We start from the raw sequence: 20,890 nt of genomic DNA on the forward strand, positions 1-20,890 counted from the left end.
TACACAGTGATTTCTGAACGTGCTCCCGAGCTCAGTGAGGCGTGCACAGGCGTGACAGAATCACGAGAGCCCGAAAGTCACAGGCATCCAATGTTGATTTTATTGGCTTTGTTTTTTGCGCACAGAGATTTCTCCAGATTCCTGGAAGTTTTTGGAAAACATGCACTGCAGATGCAATGTTTTATTTTATAGAACATTATTCTGAAACAATATATAGGCATATTTTTTTTTTCCAGTTTGTTAAACTTCTGCCCGTTTTAACTTCTGAGAAACATGTAGATGTTCAAACATTATTAGTTGATCCTCCACCTGTTTAATTTTACTAGCACTTACTATTTATTATATATAAATAGTATAATATTTGATATTATCTATTGTGAATGAGTGGAGGATTTTGGACACAGCAGTAGTTTTAAATTCTCAAGAACACAGAAGCTAAATCAGCAAAATATAACAAGGAAAAATCAACAAACTCCCCCCGAAGAAAAGAACAGAAACCAACTCGAGAGGCAGATGTATTTATCCAGTTGCAGAATCCTGATCTAGTGCAGAGTTATAGGAGAAATATTCATCACCAACCAATAATAGCAAGAGCATTATAAATGTGAGTTTCTATTTGTGGCCAGTTTATTGGCTCAGTTCAAAGCATTGTGTGACCTGATCTGACTGCAGCACTGCATGCTGGTCCTCCGAGTATAAATGAAATATGGGACTTTTCCTTGTTTCTTCTTACATGTAAGATGAGCAGCAACCCTCACTGAAGACGTTTCTGTATGTGTTTGCAGATGTATGTGCATGATTGTGGAGAATGTGCTGCATCGTCTCATGATGTTCACCATGAGACGATGTAAATGACCGCGGTGTGTAACATGCAGTTTCAGCTTGTGTAGGTGCCGTACGTGTGTGAGACTAATGCTGATGTCAGTAACGTTATGCAACTGCTGTGATGTCACGGCGCTGAGCTTCTTGGCCCGCTTTCATGTCGAGATCTGTTGTTTTAATCCACGAGGGTCGGCACAGTGATACAACCTGGCTCAGAACTTGACCTTCACCAGGCAGACACACAAACTCGGGAGGTGTTTAGAACTCAGAGATGTGAACTGTAAGAAGAATTTATTTATTTTAGTGACCCCTAAACCTGTGCTGTATATTTATTCTGAATGTTTTAATTTGTTGTAAAGATGGAAATATGTGTTTTGCTCTAGAAGCTTTGGTAACGTTCTGTCTTGAGGCATTTTTAGGCTTAATTCTGTGACTCTGTGAGAGTGTGTGTGCGTGTCTTAAGTGGAAACTGTGTCTACTGGCAACCTCTTTCTTGTTTACAGATTTGAGAGCAAATGGCCTTATTAATATTCATGTTTTTTTTTTTCTGTCTCGCTCTCTCTCTGCAGAACTCGTAACCTCTCCGGTGGTTCTCCCAGACCTCGACACACCAAGAAGATTCACTTCATCAAAAATATGAAACAGTACGACACAAGAGGCAGCAGGTGAGCCACACAGACTCCTGCAATTCTGTACCATCAGATTTAACAATGAGCAGTAATACAAACTACTTACTTTAATACACAGAATCTGTAACACACAGGTACATACCAGGACGCTGAAGGTTCATATCTATATCAGATATTATGTCATTATGTTGCCTAGCAATCACCGAGCAAAGAGCTGAAATAATCTGGTTTTAGCATATAAGCATCTATAACACCTAATAAAAGTATCCCATCATTTTAATTTAATCACAGTGGCATCTCATTTTTATCTACAAAGGTTTAATTATACAGGACATGGTATGATGCTATAAGTTCCCTAGCAACCACCTAGCAACAGGATAAAATAACCTTTTTTAGGAATATAAACATCTACTACCCCCTTTAAAATAAATAAAGTTTCTCAGTGTGAACATGTTTTATCACCAGCAGCACAAACATGCTGAACACTACTGTAGCATAAATATGGATCATTCTGTTATAGCTCTGTTGTTAAATATAAGTCTTCAGAGTGCAGTTATTTTTCTTGTGAGGTCTGTATAAAGTGCTGGTGATGTTTATATCCCATTTTTGTATACATTTTATATTTGGTGTCTTTTAATTTAGCTTTTTGAATTATCAAAGCACAAATGGATGAAAAGTAAAAACAAACAATACTGAAAAACTGAATCTTTGGTCTTGAACTCTGAAAAACAACAAATCTTCAAATTAAAAAATTGTTTTTCCAGGTTTGGCTCCACAGTGAGTCTGAAGTTGTTCTCTTAACTATATTTGAGTTTGAAGGTAAAAAACAAGTCATTCAGCTGCTTCAGCCACGGTGTTGACTGTATTTAGAGGCATGTTGATCCCTAATGTCCCCCAGCATGTGGAACAAGGTCGGGCAGCGGGTTGAGGCTTGTGGAGGTCTCTGAAAGCTTTATGTAGAGGTGCGCTATCAGCAGAGGCTACAATGCCAAATACTCTGGCTCTTTTTCAAACAGTTCCTCCTACATTGACCGCTCAGGAATCACAATGAAAACTGTGTGGTGCGTTTTGTAACGCATAACTCGAGGACTGGCTGAGGCTTTTCTGCTTCTTTCTCATTGGAAGTGTCCTTTGTGACAGTGTACAGAGGTCACAACACTGATCTTTCCGTTATTGTTAAGTCTCTGTCAGAACTAAGCCCTACATACGCTGCTGACTTGCAGAAGTGTGTCGCCTTTACAGCAGGAGAGGAACCAGAGCAGCCTGGACAGTGTCATTCTGTTCTGCTTAACTCTTCTATTGTATTGTATTCGTGTCCTTCCTTGTGGAGTGTATAAATACAACTCTGGGTCAAAAGGGCCCACAGGGCTGCTCAACAGATAATAACAGACTGACTGAGGGGTAATTGTTTTAAAATAGATCCGGTAAAAAGCACCAGTGCTGTTTGTAATTCAGCTAAGTCACCATGTTGTCACAGAGAAGAGGAAATTTAGAGCTGTCTCCCTCAGAATGGGCTGTTGTGTCCCATGATCCTTGTTTGGGTCGTCCTGGGAGACTTTAAAGGGTTCACCTCGAGGTCACCTGTAAAAATTGCTTGTTTACTTCCTTTTAAAAAAGGTTTTCTTTGAAAAAAAGAACCAAGACATTGATTGATAGTGATATATAGCAACAGCTCACAATAACAGGTGCTTTATTTTGTGAGGTAAAGAACTTAACCCAGTGACAAGACAACACTTCCTGGGATTGTACTTGGTGAGAGTGGGGAGAAAGACCTCCCTTTTAACAGGACGAGACCTCAGGGAGGGACAAGCCATTTCTTGCAACAAGTTGAGTGATGAGTGGAAAGTGAAGAGACCAAAAGAAAGCATAAAGAAAATGGACAAAACATAAACTACTGCAGAGAGTAGACAAAATTAACTGACTGCATGGGCAGTGTGGTACTTTTGGGCATTTATCACACAGCAGGCTAGCAGCTGCACGTGTGCAGAATGTGGTGCTGCTTCAGTCGATTGTTTATATATCAGTTTACTCTGACATGCCAACTCTCATTTTGCACATCAAAGTGATGGAAAGCAAACAGATGTCATCTGCTTGTTTTCCACCTCACTTGTTTACAACTATAAGTCAGCTGAAAAGAGGGTCAGCAGCAGTCAGCGGTGCTCGGCGTCATGATATCTTTGAACCAGCAGGTAACGTTTTTGTACTTTAACAGTAAAATATTAGTAATTAGTTTAAGTGACAGGTGAGCAAAGTAGGTGACCTTTTACAGTGTAGAATATCCACTAAGATCCACACATGAATTGTAAAAGTTCTTGTTATGGTTTTTAAAATCAAATTTACGTTAACTAATTATATTTATATATATTTTAGTTTATTTTTTGTTTTGTTTTTGGGGGAAATGGTGAAATGGAGAGTTTTCTGCTCTAGTTAGTTCACAGCAAGTTGAAAATTTTCTGCTGTTGCATATCATTTATTAAAAAGCATAATTGTAAGTCACATTAAACCTTCCACTACGCATACATTTCATTGATGAAGCGTAATTTGAACATAATGCTGTCTACATGGGATTTGAAACATACAAAAAATGCTGAATGTTTTGTCATTTTAGTTTTTTATCTATAAATTTCCTTTGTTTTTCTGTTGTCAGTGTAGCTACATAGACAAAGCTCTGGGTCAGCGGTTCAGTCCTCAGTGGGAACATTGTCTGTTTTCCTTGAAGGTGATTATGGAATAATGTGCCCCCAGTGTTGTGAAATGTGTTGTAATAAATGGATGGGTGCAGGGGACAGACTCCCCAGCACAGTCACGTTTTCAGCAGCTGTGTTGCGATGTCTCTGCTGTTCCCACTGAGCTCCCTGGTGACTTCCTGCTCTTGACTTTCCCATGCATCACAGGGAACGAGCTTTGTGTGTATTTTTGTGTCTCCGGCTCACACGACCAACAACGGCAAATTCAAACTCATAATCCGTCTCGAGGGATGATCAGAAGGGAAGGAGGAGCAGCCTCGTGTCTAAATTGAACGAGTAATGATTCATGCTTTAATGACCTTTAATGTTGAATTTTCCATCACGCTGCTGCGTATTTAGCTTCCTAAAGAATTAAACTTTGAACCGCTGGGCTCCCTTTAGTCTGTTTTCATCCCCTTTAAATGATAAATCACTTAGTAGTGCGATACAGTTTTACATCCCGAACCATAATTAGCAAACATGGTCTCTATTGATCCTAAGGTTAAAGTCTACTGAATTATTTACCCAGTTGGATCCTCATTAAGATGTGCTGAGCGTTCGACCGGGATCATGTCATCTCTGTAAGAATAACCGCAGTGTTTGGATTAACTGGCTTCCTTCTTCATATGTTTATCCCTCTGTGACTTTCTAAACAAAGAACAGTGTATACAAGTCCACTACATAACAGTTCTTCAGTCTGATGCCAAAGACCAATGCGAAGAGAAATAAAAATGAGTTACTACACATCATAAATGGATAATTAAAGATACATTTCTATTGTTTTCTAGTTTTCTAGACTGGCATCATTTAAACAGTCTGTGATTCAAACCTGGAGTCAGACGAGACGGTCAGTGTGTGAAGTTTATGTGTAGCTACGTGATATTGACCACTGGCTTCTGCACATCAGCATTTTGGCCACCGTGAGCTTTTTTGTTTGTTTGTTTTGAAGCCAAAAGTGATCGCAGTTACATCCGATGGTGGAGTGATAATTCTAGTAAGCATAGTGAGCACGCTGCATTTGTCAAGTGTACAAGTGCAAAGCGATGTCCAGTGAAAGGAACTAATTTTGGATAATTTCATGCTTCCAACTTTATTGAAACAGTTTGGGGACCCTTCCTCTTCCAACTGCACACCAGTGCACAAAGCAAGGTCCATAAAGACATGGGCGAGTTTGGTGTGGAAGAAGTTGACTCGCCTGCACAGAGTCCTGACCTCAACCTGATAAAACACCTATTAGAGCAGAGACTGTGAGCCAGGCTTCTTCATCCAACATCCCTGTCTGATCTCACAAATGCGCTTCTGGAAGAATGGTCAAAAATTCCCATAAACACTCCTAAACGTTCCTAAAGCCTTCCCAGAAGAATTGAAGCTGTTATATCTGCAAAGGGTGGGGCGACATCACATTAAATCTTACGGATAAGTAAACTTTTATCCACTGTCTACACCTTGGCTGAAGCAGTAACCAAGAATGTGATTGGCCAGCTACCAATCACCAATCACAGCTACCAAAAAAACAATTGAAACGCAGTCTTGGAAGCGGCCTGTAAGCAGCTAAACTAAGGATGCACCAATTGCAATTTCACTGGCCAATTAAAGACCAGCTGATATTGATTTTTGCAGATCCTGATTTTCTTTTTAAGAACTAACACTAACTGGCAGCATCGAGTAAAAAACCTCAACTTCTCTTCTATGCTAAATATTACGGTCATAATAAAAATAAATGATTAAACTTCACAGCTTCCCCCAAACTGCACTAAGTTACAGGATCTTCTCTCGATTAAACAGCTGAAAATAAAGGGGCTCTGCTACTGGAGAGTAATTAACTGAAAATGATTGCACTCTCTTACCAAAGAAAAGTAGGTGCAGCAGATTTATATGACAAGATAAATCAGACACTTATGTTATTCTCCAGTATGTTTATAAATTTATCATACAATAGAACATCTAACCTTGTCTCTTTTTCATTGGTTTCCAAAATATTCGTCATAACTGCTTTGATCCTTTGCTCATACCAAGGCCGCAGACTTCTGGCTGGCTCTGAGCTCTGGATAGGTTTAGTCTGGATAGGTCTGGATAGGTTTGGTCTGGATAGGTTTGGTCTGGATAGGTTTGGTCTGGATAGGTTTGGTCTGGATTGGTCTGGTCTGGATTGGTCTGGTCTGGATAGGTTTAGTCTGGATAGGTTTGGTCTGGATAGGTCTGGATAGGTTTGGTCTGGATAGGTCTGGATAGGTTTAGTCTGGATTGGTCTGGTCTGGATAGGTTTAGTCTGGATAGGTTTGGTCTGGATAGGTCTGGATAGGTTTGGTCTGGATAGGTCTGGATAGGTTTAGTCTGGATAGGTTTGGATAGGTTTAGTCTGGATTGGTCTGGTCTGGATAGGTTTGGTCTGGATAGGTCTGGATAGGTTTAGTCTGGATTGGTCTGGTCTGGATAGGTTTAGTCTGGATTGGTCTGGTCTGGATAGGTTTAGTCTGGATTGGTCTGGTCTGGATAGGTTTGGTCTGGATAGGTTTAGTCTGGATAGGTTTGGTCTGGATAGGTCTGGATAGGTTTAGTCTGGATAGGTTTGGATAGGTTTGGTCTGGATAGGTTTAGTCTGGATAGGTCTGGATAGGTTTAGTCTGGATTGGTCTGGATAGGTTTAGTCTGGATTGGTCTGGATAGGTTTAGTCTGGATTGGTCTGGTCTGGATAGGTTTAGTCTGGATTGGTCTGGATAGGTTTAGTCTGGATTGGTCTGGTCTGGATAGGTTTAGTCTGGATTGGTCTGGTCTGGATAGGTTTAGTCTGGATTGGTCTGGTCTGGATAGGTTTAGTCTGGATAGGTCTGGTCTGGATAGGTTTAGTCTGGATAGGTTTGGTCTGGATAGGTCTGGATAGGTTTGGTCTGGATAGGTCTGGATAGGTTTAGTCTCTTTGTCTTTGTTGTCTTTTTCAAAATATCCATGTTGATGAAGGTGATTTAAATGTATGATTAAGTTTGTTACTACAAATGTGTTCATGGTACCCCCCCCCCCCCCAACAGTTTATTCTGGCAATGGGCTAATGACATGCTAATGACATGCTAGCATGTGGCTATGTGTGTGTGTGCTCGACTCTTTGCTGCTGGTTGGCCAATATCGTTTAATCCAGGTTATATAACTACTTTGATAAATTTACTGCTCGGTCTGCCAGCGTCCTGATGAACTATAGAGCCGATTCGTGCCTTGGCTAAATTGGTAACATTTGCTTCAGTTACTCGGAGACCTTGAAACGCTGACCTTGTGTTGCCTTGACAGACAAAGTTGTTGTAACTGTCCGAGAAGCTGCATGTTGGACAATTATCTGTTCAGCTCTGAGCTAAGTGTGTTTATTCGCTGTGTGAAAACATAATCTTTTAGTCTCTTGGTTCCTGAGCCAAATATAATGACTGCAAACATTTTCCTCTTGAGACCAAAACCAGGCCAGCGAGCTGTAGTCTGCTCCAGATGGGTTTATACTCAGAGGAGCTGCAATAAAAAACAAACACAGACATGCACGTGCACGCACATACTGTGTTCTCCATAATGAAACTCTATTATGTCATGTCGTAGTTGAGCAGAATTGAGGGTAAGGGTGCAGCTGGAGCCTTTAACTCAATTAAGTTGGTGTCAAGTGTGCATTTGTGTGTTTTGCTCTTTAACAGTGAGTAAATATTACGCCGCGCTGAGGAGCGATATGATCCTTTAAACTTTCAATCCTTAAATGTTAACGTTTACCCTGGGATTTAGCTTCATGTGTGGATCTCTTCATTTCACCACAAAGATGCAGAGTTAGCATCTTCATTTTGAAACTTTGTCTGTTTTTGTGTGTGTTTAGTCAGCAAAATGCCTCAGATGGAGAAAAGTAATTCAGCTGGACAGATGTCAAAACACGATAACCACCGATGTGTGTTTTTGTTTGTTTCAGAATCGTGCTCATCTGTGCTAAGAGGTCTCTGTGTGCTGCCTTTTCTGTTCTTCCCTACGGAGAGAGCTTCTACCTCAGGTAATCCGTACAGACACATCTGCTTATGTACTCCCACCTTCTGCCTCTCATGATGAAATCAAGAAACAGGGTTGATGGCAGGGGAAAAAAAGTATTTGTGGAAAGTGGATTTAAACACTGCTGGCTTATTTAAAACTGTTATTTACTGAATTGGTCATCGCTGGCCTAAGTTCACCTGAAGCAAGCTGGCTGAAGGAAACCTTTACAAGTAAATAGTTCTCTTCTTCCTGCCAGTAGCTGTTTTCACATGAAAGGAAACGTTTGAGGTTGCTGAGATAAAGAGGCTGTTCTACTGGCAGGTGATGCTGGTGATGGCCTCAACAGCGTGGAGGTTTCACTCGCAAAAATAGATTCGTGCAGACCATCAAATGAATTTAGAAGCATGTGAATCAAAAGTTTTCAGAGATTTAGCTCAAGCAGCTTCTGTTTTTCTCAACAAAACGATCCGTAACCAAGTATGACCGGTAACTACCCCTGTCGTTGTTCACTAGGCAGGAAGGAGGCAGCGCCGTAACTAAGAGAGTGAACCAAGTGAAAGGAAATGTTTGTCCTGCAGCTCTCATCATTGTAAAAATCCGAGACCTTTATTAGATGGACTTTTAAACATGAAGAAACGTGAGCTTTTCAGCTGTTCCCATACACTGCTGGTTCATCCTGCACAGCAACAAAGAAAATGAATACACGAGTTTCTAGGAAATGTATAAGGGGCCCAGAAAATCACTATAGGGAACAATGCTTGGACACTTACGAGAAGTAGAGGTAGGGAAGCAGAAGTAGTTCAGGTCTCGTTTCTTCATTGTGAGACAAAGGGACATGAGAGGAGAAGAGGGGATGATGCAGAGGAGTATGAGGGAGAAGAGCCGTTTGTTCGGAGGGGGATGATTTTTCCCATGTGCATCAGAGCCCTCTGACCTGACCTCAGGTCGGAGTGGCTGATGACTCAGACAAACACCACGATCACACACAAACATCTCACAGTAACGACAAGAAGAAACAATAATGGAAACAACAATAATGCTGTTCTCCAATAGACAAGTCATCCTGATCTATTTTTCTCTTTGTGTTCACACAAACACACTTTTTTTTGTTCAGCTGAAATTCTGAGAAGTCTTAGTGCATGTTGTGTCATGTCACACTCGCACCATGCGCACATGTAATGTACGCAGCTATTATTATAAACACATTCTCAGTTCCCTCTTTGTTTCTGTGTTGGACGCACACACACGCACGCATGCACGCGCACACGCACACACACACACACACACACACACACCATATGCTATGAGGCAGAATGAGTTATTTTCACCCGGAAGTGCGCTCAAAACTCACATTTTTACAAGCAGCTGATGGTAAAAGCTGTGAAGCTCGGTGCATGGCGTCATGGTGATCGATGACCTTTTTGACCCTTCTAGCAAACGCCTGTGAACCAAAAGCTGACTAATGCTTATTTAGCAGTGCTTGTAGCAATAAGATATAAATAGTCAGAACATTTATAGACGGTAAATGGTTCTTATATAGCGCTTTTCTACTCTTCTGAGTACTCAAAGCGCTTTACACAACTTGTACATTCACCCATTCACACAAGCACATTTTTCTAAGTGCTTTATAGCTAACATTCACACACATTCATACTCTGATGGATGCATCGGAGAGCAATTTGGGGTTAGTATCTTGCCCAAGGATATTTGGCATGCAGAGTAGGGGAGGCCAGGAATCAAACCACCAACCTTCCGATCAGTAGATGACCTGCTCTACCGCCTGAGCTACAGCCACCCCAAGATGGCTCCAAAAGCAGTCCCTAGGTATAAAAAAGCAGAACAATTAAAAAAAAAAAATTCAAATGGTGCCAGAGGAAACTTACTGAAATTACAAACAAATTAGGTAAGAAAAAATCAATGGAAAATATATTAAATATGAACCATTTTAATTCAATCAATGTTGTTTTTTTAAAATTAGAGTTTGTAAAAAGCGACGTGTTATACTTCAGAGTTTCAGCATTTTTGTGTCCTTCATCCCGTAAACGATTATCTGTTTAGTTTGAAATCTTATTCAAGCCAACGTGCGATTCTGCAGAGGAGGAGGGAAGCGCCGCATGGCTCCCGTCACGCAGGTGGTTCTCTGTGGGACATCTTAAAATATTCCATCCATCCATTCGCTTCCACTTCTCCTTTTCAGGGTCGCGGGGGGCGCTGGAGCCTATCCCGGCTGTCATAGGGCGAGAGGCAGGGTACACCCTGGACAGGTCGCCAGTCTGTCACAGGGCCAACACACAGGGACATTCACTCGCACATTCACACCTAGGGCAAACGTGCAAACACGGGGAGAACATGCAAACTCCACACAGAAAGACCCCGGCCTGATGTTGGAATTGAACTCAGGACCTTCTTGCTGTGCGGCAACAGTGCTAACCACCGTGCCACCACCATCTTAAAATTTAAAAAAACTAAATCCAGGAAGTCTGGGAATTAGGTGTTGCATCCGGAAAGCACACAATCACTATGAAATGAAGACCTGCGCGGGGTGGATCATATACAACTCTGAGGTTAAAGTACAGTCAGATCATATAAGGAAAAGGAAAAAATTAAACCTGTGAAATGAACTGGTATGTACAGTGAAAGGGTGTACGTCGTATACTGTGTACATCTACTATTACACAAAGAGTAAGATTATTTTTAACGAGGTTTTTCAGTGTGAATAAAGATGTTTTATTGTAACGCTTCCAGAAAGAAATTTATTTGGATTCATTTTCTATAAATCATAAAAATCCATCAGTTTGAAATTAAGTCTGCAATAAAAAAGTGATAATTGCAAAACAAAGTTGTATTTTTGTGTAATTTCAGTTGTGCTCAGGCTGCTCATAAATGATTAACTCATTGATTCATTTTCAGTGTCTGTGGTGTCTTGGAGCGACACGAGGCTGAACTGTGATTATTAGAGAAACAAACCACAGCGTGACTCGTCTGAAACGCTCGAGCGGTTCTTTTACGATGCTAGCTGACGGCTCGCGGCAAACTGAAGCTGCTGCTAACTTCTGAATCAGTTTTATGGTGTTGTGAATCTTTTATTGCCGTTTTCCTTAATTAAATTTCCTGTAGGTAAACCAGCTGCACTGAGGGGTTCCTGCTCCAGATGCAGCAGATGTTTGGACTGGTTTCAGCTAGGACACCAAATATTCCTACTGTATGACAGTGCAGCCGTCTGCTGTGTGTTTACAGGCAGACTGTTTACCAACATTTTATCAATAATTCTCGCTCTCTTTGTTTTCTTGATGCCTTTTTTTCTCCAGTGATCCTTCGTTAAATCACCCCAGGAGGAGACACTCGTCTGGAAACATCTCTACCACCCTAGAAATGCTGCCGGGGCTTGAGGGTTTTCACCTGGACACCTACGGCAGGGTAAAAATGTGGACCTACTTCTCATGGATACATGCTTTTATGATCCAAAACAGTTTCTTGTGGTCAGATCTCAGTTTAAAAAAATCTTTCTCTGTCTGTGTCAGTCTGTGTCATACGCACAGTTCCTGTACCCCACTAACGCGCTGGTGAGGCAGAAGCCGTCGTCTGCCAGCGACCTGACGCTGCAGATTCCCGTTTCCAGGAGCACACACAGCATTCCGGGCAGGAGCTACCCGTCCAGCCGGCTGAGCAGCACCGTGGGACTGGATCTGGGTAAGAAATGGAACCGAGCTCAGTCACAGTGAGCACGTCTCCTAAAAATAATGATTCTTTTTTTCTAACAACAGTTTAAAACTGTTAAAAATTTCACCAAAGATGTGGCCATTTATTAGATGTAATGCAGATAATTACTGACATCAAGCCACAGACACAGTTAAAGGATTTTATCATGTTAAAGGGAACAAGAAAAACACGTCTGTTTATGGTTCAAACTGTGAAAGCTGTGATTTAACCCTCCGACCACAGTCATGGAGCATTAGGAGTCTGAGCGACGTGACTGATCTGTTTCCTTGAATTCTGAGATTTCAGAAAAGAGGCTGAACTGTAACTGCTCAAACATTTCTGGATTGAAATGCTAAAGAAGGATGTAACGTGAGGAAGAGAAAACAAACACAGGATGCTGGGATGAAGAGCGCAAACGAGAGCTGCTGCAGCTGTGCTGGAGCATCATCCTCTTTATATTTTAAACACATGTGTATGAGCATGTCCTCACATCCTGTGTCTGTAAACGCACACATCCACAGTGACAGAGCCCTGAATTAGCCTCTGAACCCCTCTTTCTAATCCACAACCTTTCATTAACACAATACAGCTGTGTGTGAGCGCGAGGCCGGGCGCAGCAGGTTCGATATTTTTAGTCCTCTTGTGACGTTTTTCTTTAGACTCGCAGCTCTTTAGACTGACATGATTGCACCTTATTTGTTAAGAGTTATAAATGGCATAATGTATTTAGCTGTTGATTAGTACACAGCTGCTCTTGTACCTGTGCAGAGATGCTCGGACCACTGGTAGCACTATGAAAGAAAGCCTGGGCGCCTTCAGTTGGTGGCAGCAGAGAGCCAACAAACACTAAATGGATGAAATGGTGATTGGATGATGAAATGCTCTTTAGGCCATAACATGAAACCAGATGAAGGCTTGGTAAAGTTCACAGGTGGTTCTCAAATCCATTTTCTTTTGATTCCAGAGGGAAAAAACAAGACAATCTCTGCAGATGTCAGAATGATAGATTTTGGTGCTGCTGCCATTTTCAGATCACAGCCAGTAAGCTCTTTTTCGATCACTAGAACCTGCACAGCGGAGGTTATGTGCTGGATCTCCACCACTGCAATTTTATTTTGGGGAAACAGGACAAAAATCTTTTTGAATTCTGATGATCGGGGAGGTTGTTAGGGAGCAATGTGTTTGGCATAGCCCCAGAAAAGCACAATACTCTGTGCCATAGTTGGGATGCCAAATGCGCATACATGCCCAGGAGTTTCAATCCAGCCAGCTGGGTGACTTTGCAGAGTTCAGACTTGCTCAGATGAAGGACAAACAATTTAGACTTTTCAACAGGAAGCACTGTATTGCAGCTCAATCAATCTCGCCATAAGTGTGGTTGTTTGTACTGAGTCACTTTCACTGGTAAAGAACCAGAATAAGGTGGTTAAACCCCAGCAGCCATGCTGATGGCTGTAACTTTCTAATGGTACAGTTTGTTTGTAATGACTTTACACTGACTGAATGAGGAAAAACTGAGATTTTTCTGAATGTGAATGTCTGCAAACTGTGCATGAACTTTGTTAACAGTTTAATAATTGCGGGTGACCTTAAATTTTTCCCTTAAAGGAAAAATTATGGGTTTTCATATAATGATGTCCTCTGGTGGCAGACAAGTTACCACGAAATACGAAGTTATTGTTAAGGGTGAAGGAAAACTTGAATATTCATAAAACTTGGTTGAATCTTCCATGATTCTGTTGGCCCACGTGAAACATCTCATTGAAACAACCCAATCACTGCATTTTAGTCACAGTGATGAAATTTAGAGGCATCATTTATTATTGAAAAACAAAAATTGCTTCTTTGGGTAATAGGCCCAACAGGATGTCCACCATTTCTAATTTAAGTTGATATTGTACTGATGTACTGATGGGGCGACTGTGGCTCAGGGGGTTGGGAAGCGTATCTGTAACCGGAAGGTCGCCGGTTCGATCCCCGGGCTCTCTGTCCTGGTCGTTGTGTCCTTGGGCAAGACACTTCACCTACCGCCTCCTGGTGTTGGCCAGAGGGGCCGATGGCGCGATATGGCAGCCTCGCTTCTGTCAGTCTGCCTTGAAAAGCGCTATATAAATCCAATCCATTATTATTATTAATAAATTTGCTTTTATAAGTTTTTGTGCAATAGCGGCCCTCTTAAAATCAACTCACGTGCTCCGTGAACTAAACTAAGTTCGACACCTCTGCCTTAATGGTTTGAAACGATTGTTAAGTGTCTCAGGATGTTGTAGCAGAGCTCTGCACTGACATCCTGAACCTGAGGGAATGAATTCACAGTTCAGCCCCTCAAATGTTGAATAACACCACAACTGCAGTCTCACAGTCACACGCTCCGGACCTGATGTCCACTTTCAGGCTGTGACACCGTGGACTTCTCAGCATAAACTGCTGTTTCCTCTTTACGTGAACCTAACTGTTGTCACCGATGCTGATCACCGAGTGGGGCCCTGTCAGGCTAAAGTTGATGTCTGGAGACTCTGTGCAAATGTCCTGGGGGTTAAAAGAAAGTAGTGGTTGAGCTGAAAGCAGTTAAGAGATGCACAAAGGAGTGAGCTGGAGTAGGACAGAAGCCAAATTTCAAGCTGGTAATGTTGCATCAAAGACGTTTCCCTTTCCCTCAAAGACGAATTATCAGGACTTGATCAGAGAAACAGGAAAATGGATAAAATTCTCTTTTCCTTAACTGTCTGCAGACAGATCGTGCTTAGATGCACTAAATGTTTTCGTTGTGAGTCAGAGAACTTGTTGATGACACCTCGTGTTACTCTCCTCACCTCAGTTTTGCTCTTTTGACATTATTTCTGAATCGATGTGTATTGTTGTCCAGGTGTGGAGGATGTGATGGATTATGACCCCAACCTGCTCAGTGACCCCCAGTGGCCCTGCGGCAAACACAAACGAGTGCTGATCTTCGCCTCTTACATGGTAAGAAAACACCGCAGATGGTTTGAAATATAGTTGTTTATTTTCGAGGACGCCCACACGGAGCAAATCGCTGACAGCTGTGCGTCTCCTTCGCACCACGTCCAGAGCTCCGCAGGCTGTTTGACACCTTTAATGAGCTTTGTGAGAGGACAGATGGTTTTAGTAAACTAATACACTTTGGGGTCTGTAGCACTGCGAACCCGGTGCTGTAGCCCTCACTAGGCTGTGTTTGTGTGTTATCTTATCAAAGTTCTAAAAATAAGCACATTTTTAGGTTTAAGTGACCTCAGCAAGACAGATTTTAAACAGTCATTTTGGCAGCAACTTCCTGAATTCGGAGCCTCCAGCCTTAATCTAAATCAGATTTTTTTTCTTCTGCATCATCAGGATTAACAGCCTTCATCATAAAGCTGCGGCCTGGTATGGCAGCGATTTAGAGACAGCATTCCCAAGGTTTTTTTTTTGCCTGATAACAAGAACGGATCTAATATGGGCTTATTCTGAGGAGCTGCTCTTATTAGGTCTAATATTTGTAGCTTGCATCAGTCTGTTGACCAAAAATGTTAATGTTGAGTTAAATAAATCAAGTTTAGTAACAAAAACAATACATGGTAAATGGCGTGTTTTTGTATAGCGCTTTTCTAGTCCCTAAGGACCCCATTCACACACACATTCACACACTGGTGATGGTAAGCTACATTGTAGCCACAGCTGCCCTGGGGCGCACTGACAGAGGCGAGGCATGAAAAAGAAAAGTTCAAATCTCAGGAGATCTGCACTGAAAGCTTTGGCATTGGGGGATTTCCATTCAGATTCAGACTCTGTTTCAGGGTTGAGCACACTTCTTGTTTGTAACTCCTGAGTTTATGGATGGTTCAGTTCTGTAAATAAGATTTAAAATGTGAGTGAATATGAAAGAAAATTCAATAAGAAATATTTGTAACGGCATCACTTTCATTTGCGAGCAATAAGAGTAGTGTGACTAAAATATTAATTTAAACACAAGATGCTACTTTAATCCCAGTATAGTTGTAAACTAGCTGCTAACTAATGCTTGAAATAAGCACTCATTCTCAGATTCAGAGATTAACACAAACTAAAGTCCAGAAAAGCACCTCGTCATGAAGCTTTGTGGCTGATGAAATGCTAATTCAATTCAATTCAATTCAATTCAATTTTATTTATTTATATAGCGCCAAATCACAACAAAAGTCGCCTCAAGGCGCTTCATAGATACAGAGAAAAACCCAACAATCATATGACCCCCTATGAGCAAGCACTTTGGCGACAGTGGGAAGGAAAAACTCCCTTTTAACAGGAAGAAACCTCCGGCAGAACCAGGCTCAGGGAGGGGCGGGGCCATCTGCTGCGACCGGTTGGGGTGAGAGAAGGAAGACAGGATAAAGACATGCTGTGGAAGAGAGACAGAGATTAATAACAGATATGATTCAATACAGAGAGGTCTGTTAATACATAGTGAGTGAGAAAAGTGACTGGAAAGGAAAAACTCAATGCATCATGGGAATCCCCCGGCAGCCTACATCTATTGCAGCATAACTAAGGGAGGATTCAGGGTCACCTGGTCCAGCCCTAACTATATGCTTTAGCAAAAAGGAAAGTTTTAAGCCTAATCTTAAAAGTAGAGATAGTGTCTGTCTCCCGAATCCAAACTGGAAGCTGGTTCCACAGAAGAGCTAAGCACCACTGTTGAGCTGTCTGTGCATCGCAGCACGCTCGTGCTACGTTCAAGTCCCATCAGACTTATACTGATTACCAATTTCCATCTTATAAACACGCTTCTTTGAACTTGTAAACATTGTAATCTTTCCTGTCATCACCAGCCCTCCCCTATGAAATCGACATCAACATCATGCTTACCACAAGTGTTTGATGTCTGTGAAGTCCTGCACACTCCGTCCATTGATTAGTGACGGGGTGGCGCATCACAGGGGCCAATCAGATTTCAGCTGGGTCCAGCACCTCTCTGAACACGAGCAGAAATCTTCCTGAAACACATGTGAGCTATTAAAGAGCTGTGCTTTCTAAATTAATTAAAAGAATTCATCATAACGACAGCCAAAACAACACGACCACTTTGATCTAATTTGCTCTCGGTGCTTCTTGTACCACCAAAACAAGCTCCGACCTGCCACAGCGGGGATTCAGCAGGATGTGTGGAGGCTCCAAGACGTTAAGAGCAGATCCTATTAGTCCTGTAAGATTTGGAGCCACTGTTATTCCAACACATCCTCCAACACCCTCTTGGCGTTTCACTGTTGGTCCCTCCTCAGATGACTGTTTGAAGGTAATCGTCAGCTCACGGGGAGCGCCGGACAAGCCTCGATGTTTCGGGGCGGCTCTGACTCAGACTCATAACTGTAACACCCGTGACTTTACACCTGCTGCTGTTTTTAGGATGACTGCAACTCTCAGCTTTGCATTTACCGTCTTATAGTGGTGACAACAACACTGATGAGAAATAATCCACCTTATTCACCATGTACAGGGTCATAGTGTTTTTGGCTCACTGGTGTGTGACTCATATGAATAAGAGGTTCAGTAAAAACTGAGCTGATCACACCAGTAGGTGGTATCTAATCCGTTTAATGTCATCACATGAATTAATGCATCATCCAAGTCAGATACTCACTAATCTCTGGTGACTGGCAGGATGTCTGTATTTGGCTATTTTTTAATTTTGTTTTACACATTGTAATTATAATGTTGAGTCAGACAATAACATCTGTGCTTCGGGGAGATTAAAAGTGTAAATTGATCACATTGAACCCCAATTTTAATTTCTCATGTTCTAATAAACAGGAATAAAACTGAAGGAGACAAACAGGGTGAATAAAACAGATGATTGTAAGAGTAATCAGAGTACACATGCTCTTTTCTTTTTCACTGTCCTAGAGGCTGCGGCTCAGTTTGATCCCTCTATAGACAAACACACACATTCTCGTTTTGATATCTTAGTGAGGACATCTCATTGACATAATGCATTCCCTAGTCGCTCACCCTAACCATCAAAAATGACGGCCTAATCCTGACCCTCAGCCTAAACCTAACCATGACCTAATTGTAACCCTGACATTAAGACCACATTTTGAGCCTGAGAAATGCCTTCAAACTGGTGAGGACGGCACTTTTGTCCTTACAAGTCAGCGGTCCCCAACCCCCGGGCCTCGGACCGGTACCGGTCCGTGAGTTGTTTGGTACCGGGCCGCGAGAGTTGAGGCTCAGGTGTGAAATGTATAGTTTTCAGGGTTTTTATCAGTTTTCAGCGTTATTTTGTTATCGTTTTTATCGTTTACTCGGTTTTCCTGGGTCTTTTCACGTGTGTTATGAATAAATCTTCTTTTTTTTGGTACCGGTACTAGTTTTATTTTGTTGTATTTATCCGCGACACCTTAAAGGCCGGTCCGTGAAAATATTGTCGGGCATAAACCGGTCCGTGGCGCAAAAAAGGTTGGAGACCGCTGTACTAAGTGACTGTTGGTCCCCACAAATATAATAATATTCCAATTTTTGGTCCCACAAAGATGTCTAAACAGGTACACACACACACACACACACACACACACACACACACACACACACACACACACTGTATCACAGTGTTTAATTCATGAGACGATTACAGCTGAGGTGAGCTGCTTTTCACTGAGCTTACTGCGAGCGTGTGTGTGTGTGTGTGTGTGTGTGTGTTAGTATTACACAGTGTGATTTCACCACCTACTGTCAATGTCGCCTAAACTACAAAACACCCCCCACCCACACCAGTTTGGTGCGTTACATGGAAACGGTGCATGTTACCTGCATATGATAAGGTTTAGATCAGGCTGTCTACCAGGATTATCTCGCAGGCTTCTCTCCATTAAATTAGGCCTTGGAAGTGTTGACATGAGCGTGTATGTGACCAAATATCAGGATTAAGGTCTAAACTGAGTTGAGCTGTAAAGAAACTGTTGAGGAACCTGCAGCTCTTCACTGTCACCTCTTAATGCTGGTGACTTAAAACAGGGGTGTCAAACTCAAATACACAGTGGGCCAAAATTCAAAACTGGAACAAAGTCGCAGGCTAACATTAATATTTATTGAAAAAAAAAATCTTCCTCCAGATATAAGAATGAATCTTTTCTTATGGACTTAAACAAGTTTTGCTGAAAAACTGAATATGGCACAAGCAAAGCTTAATACTAAACAATATATATATTAGCTGTATAATACCAGTAGGCCAGCTCTAATAGTAATTTGGTATGGCTTCACGGGCCAAATGTAATTAGGCTGCGGGCCAAATTGGGCCCGCGGGCCAGAGTTTGACACCTATGACTTAAAAGCTGTTTCATGGAAAGCTGTGTCTGTTTTTTCACTTAAGTTTTGCAGGTGAAAGGTCAGCAGTTGAGTTGTGTGCCATTGAAATAATGAAAGTTGTAAACATGCAACATGTGGTTAAAGGAGCCCTCTTAAGTTTGCAAAAATAAAACAAACCCACTGGAGAGAGAGCAGAGCTGCCTTTGGCTGTTTGAGGCTATTAGTGAAAAAGCAGGAATGCTGTGTGGCAATATTGGATTTCTATAAGATCGATGTGATCTAATACGTCGAAGTATTGAGCCATCAATCCATTTTCTTAACTGCTTAAAGAAATCAGTTGGGGTGGGGCTTCGACTGTGTGTTTTGGCTACACAGTGACCAGGTGATCTGTCCATAACAGGACAGACACGGACCGACTCAGTGCAACCAAAGCTCGCGTCGTTGTTAGATTTAAAAATAATCAGCAGGGAGTTTGACTTTTATTTAGTGTGTAAAGTCAGTGCAGCTTTTTTGGAACAGATTTGATGAGGTTATTGGATACTCCTGCGAACAGTCATCACAATACCTGGAAAGACTGTAAACTAAAGCATGAATGAGTTTCCCTGTGTGAGAAATAGTGCCATCTTTGCAACAATGAGTCACAGAAAGAAATATTTACCCGTCCTCATCAGATTATTTACGTTCACTGACAACTGTTTGACTTCTCATTGTCTCTGCTTACAGTTAAATGTGTTCTGTGATCTGTTTATGCATACTTCCACTCCTTATTGTTCTGGTTTGGTTCATTTTCTTTTGCTCTTTTTCTCTTTGTTCTTCTATCCTGCAGACGACGGTTATAGAATATGTCAAACCGTCTGATCTGAAGAAAGATATGAACGAGACTTTTAAGGAGAAGTTTCCTCACATTAAACTCACCCTCAGCAAAATCCGAAGGTAAAGTTTCTCATTTCTGCCAATGAAAAGATTTCAGCACAGTAATGTGAAAAGGGGCGACTGGATCACCACTTGGTCTTAGAGCTGAAGAAGCTCATGGGATGAGACATGAAACATCTTAAAGAAACTTAAAGCAGTCCAGTCGCTCCTTAGATTACCATGACCTGGATGACTAAGAACCTACACAGATATGTGAAAAGGGAGTATTAAATGATTAGAGCATGCTTTATTTCTTTTTCAGCCTAAAGAGAGAGATGAGAATAGTCGGGGAGGACTGCGGCCTGCAGCCCGTCACCCTCGCGATGGCATACGTCTACTTTGAAAAGCTGGTGCTGCAGGGGCGCCTCAACAAACAGAACAGGTTTGTTCGAATCTCGTCCGCATGTAAACAGCTCGTCATCGGTTTCTGCTTCGCTCATAGGCTTCACGCTCTGCTTGAAATGTTGGTTAATGACGACTGTTTAGCTCTGTTTATTGTTATTATAAGTGATTCTGCACCATAATTAGTCTCAGGTCGAAAATCTGATTGGTTCAAGACTTCATCACGTTGTGTTAGAAAACGTAAAACAAGATTTGTTTGATAGCTTAAAAGGTGGATGTGCTGCAGTTTTCTGTGTCGAGTCCACAGTGTGAGGTGTGGAAGTGGCTCCCCCTTGTGTTTATTTTCAATAAGCTTGGTTTAAAAGAAAAACTTTTCACTGTTGCTGATGGTTTGTATTATTTGATTGTGATGCACTGAACTTCAAGTCCTCACTGTCCTCACAATTATTATTGAAGTGTGCGCATCATCACAGTGACATTTATAGTTATTTTATAGA

General features: G+C 41.7%; 1 protein-coding gene across 3 annotated transcripts in view; it reads left to right on the plus strand.

The window, feature by feature from the left end:
- The window catches only part of cables2b (Cdk5 and Abl enzyme substrate 2b), a 132,370-nt gene that overhangs the window by 27,281 nt on the left and 84,199 nt on the right, over positions 1–20,890 (plus strand). For all 3 annotated transcript variants that reach the window (XM_085145968.1, XM_085145969.1, XM_085145970.1), the window contains exons 2-8: positions 1,392–1,487; positions 8,107–8,184; positions 11,471–11,579; positions 11,684–11,852; positions 14,728–14,825; positions 19,966–20,072; positions 20,314–20,433. In XM_085145968.1, the coding sequence (XP_085002094.1) occupies positions 1,392–1,487; positions 8,107–8,184; positions 11,471–11,579; positions 11,684–11,852; positions 14,728–14,825; positions 19,966–20,072; positions 20,314–20,433 (777 nt within the window). The remainder of the gene's footprint in view (positions 1–1,391; positions 1,488–8,106; positions 8,185–11,470; positions 11,580–11,683; positions 11,853–14,727; positions 14,826–19,965; positions 20,073–20,313; positions 20,434–20,890) is intronic.

This window comes from Neolamprologus multifasciatus, chromosome 20 (assembly GCF_963576455.1).
Source record: "Neolamprologus multifasciatus chromosome 20, fNeoMul1.2, whole genome shotgun sequence".
NCBI classification, from domain to species: Eukaryota; Metazoa; Chordata; class Actinopteri; order Cichliformes; family Cichlidae; genus Neolamprologus; species Neolamprologus multifasciatus.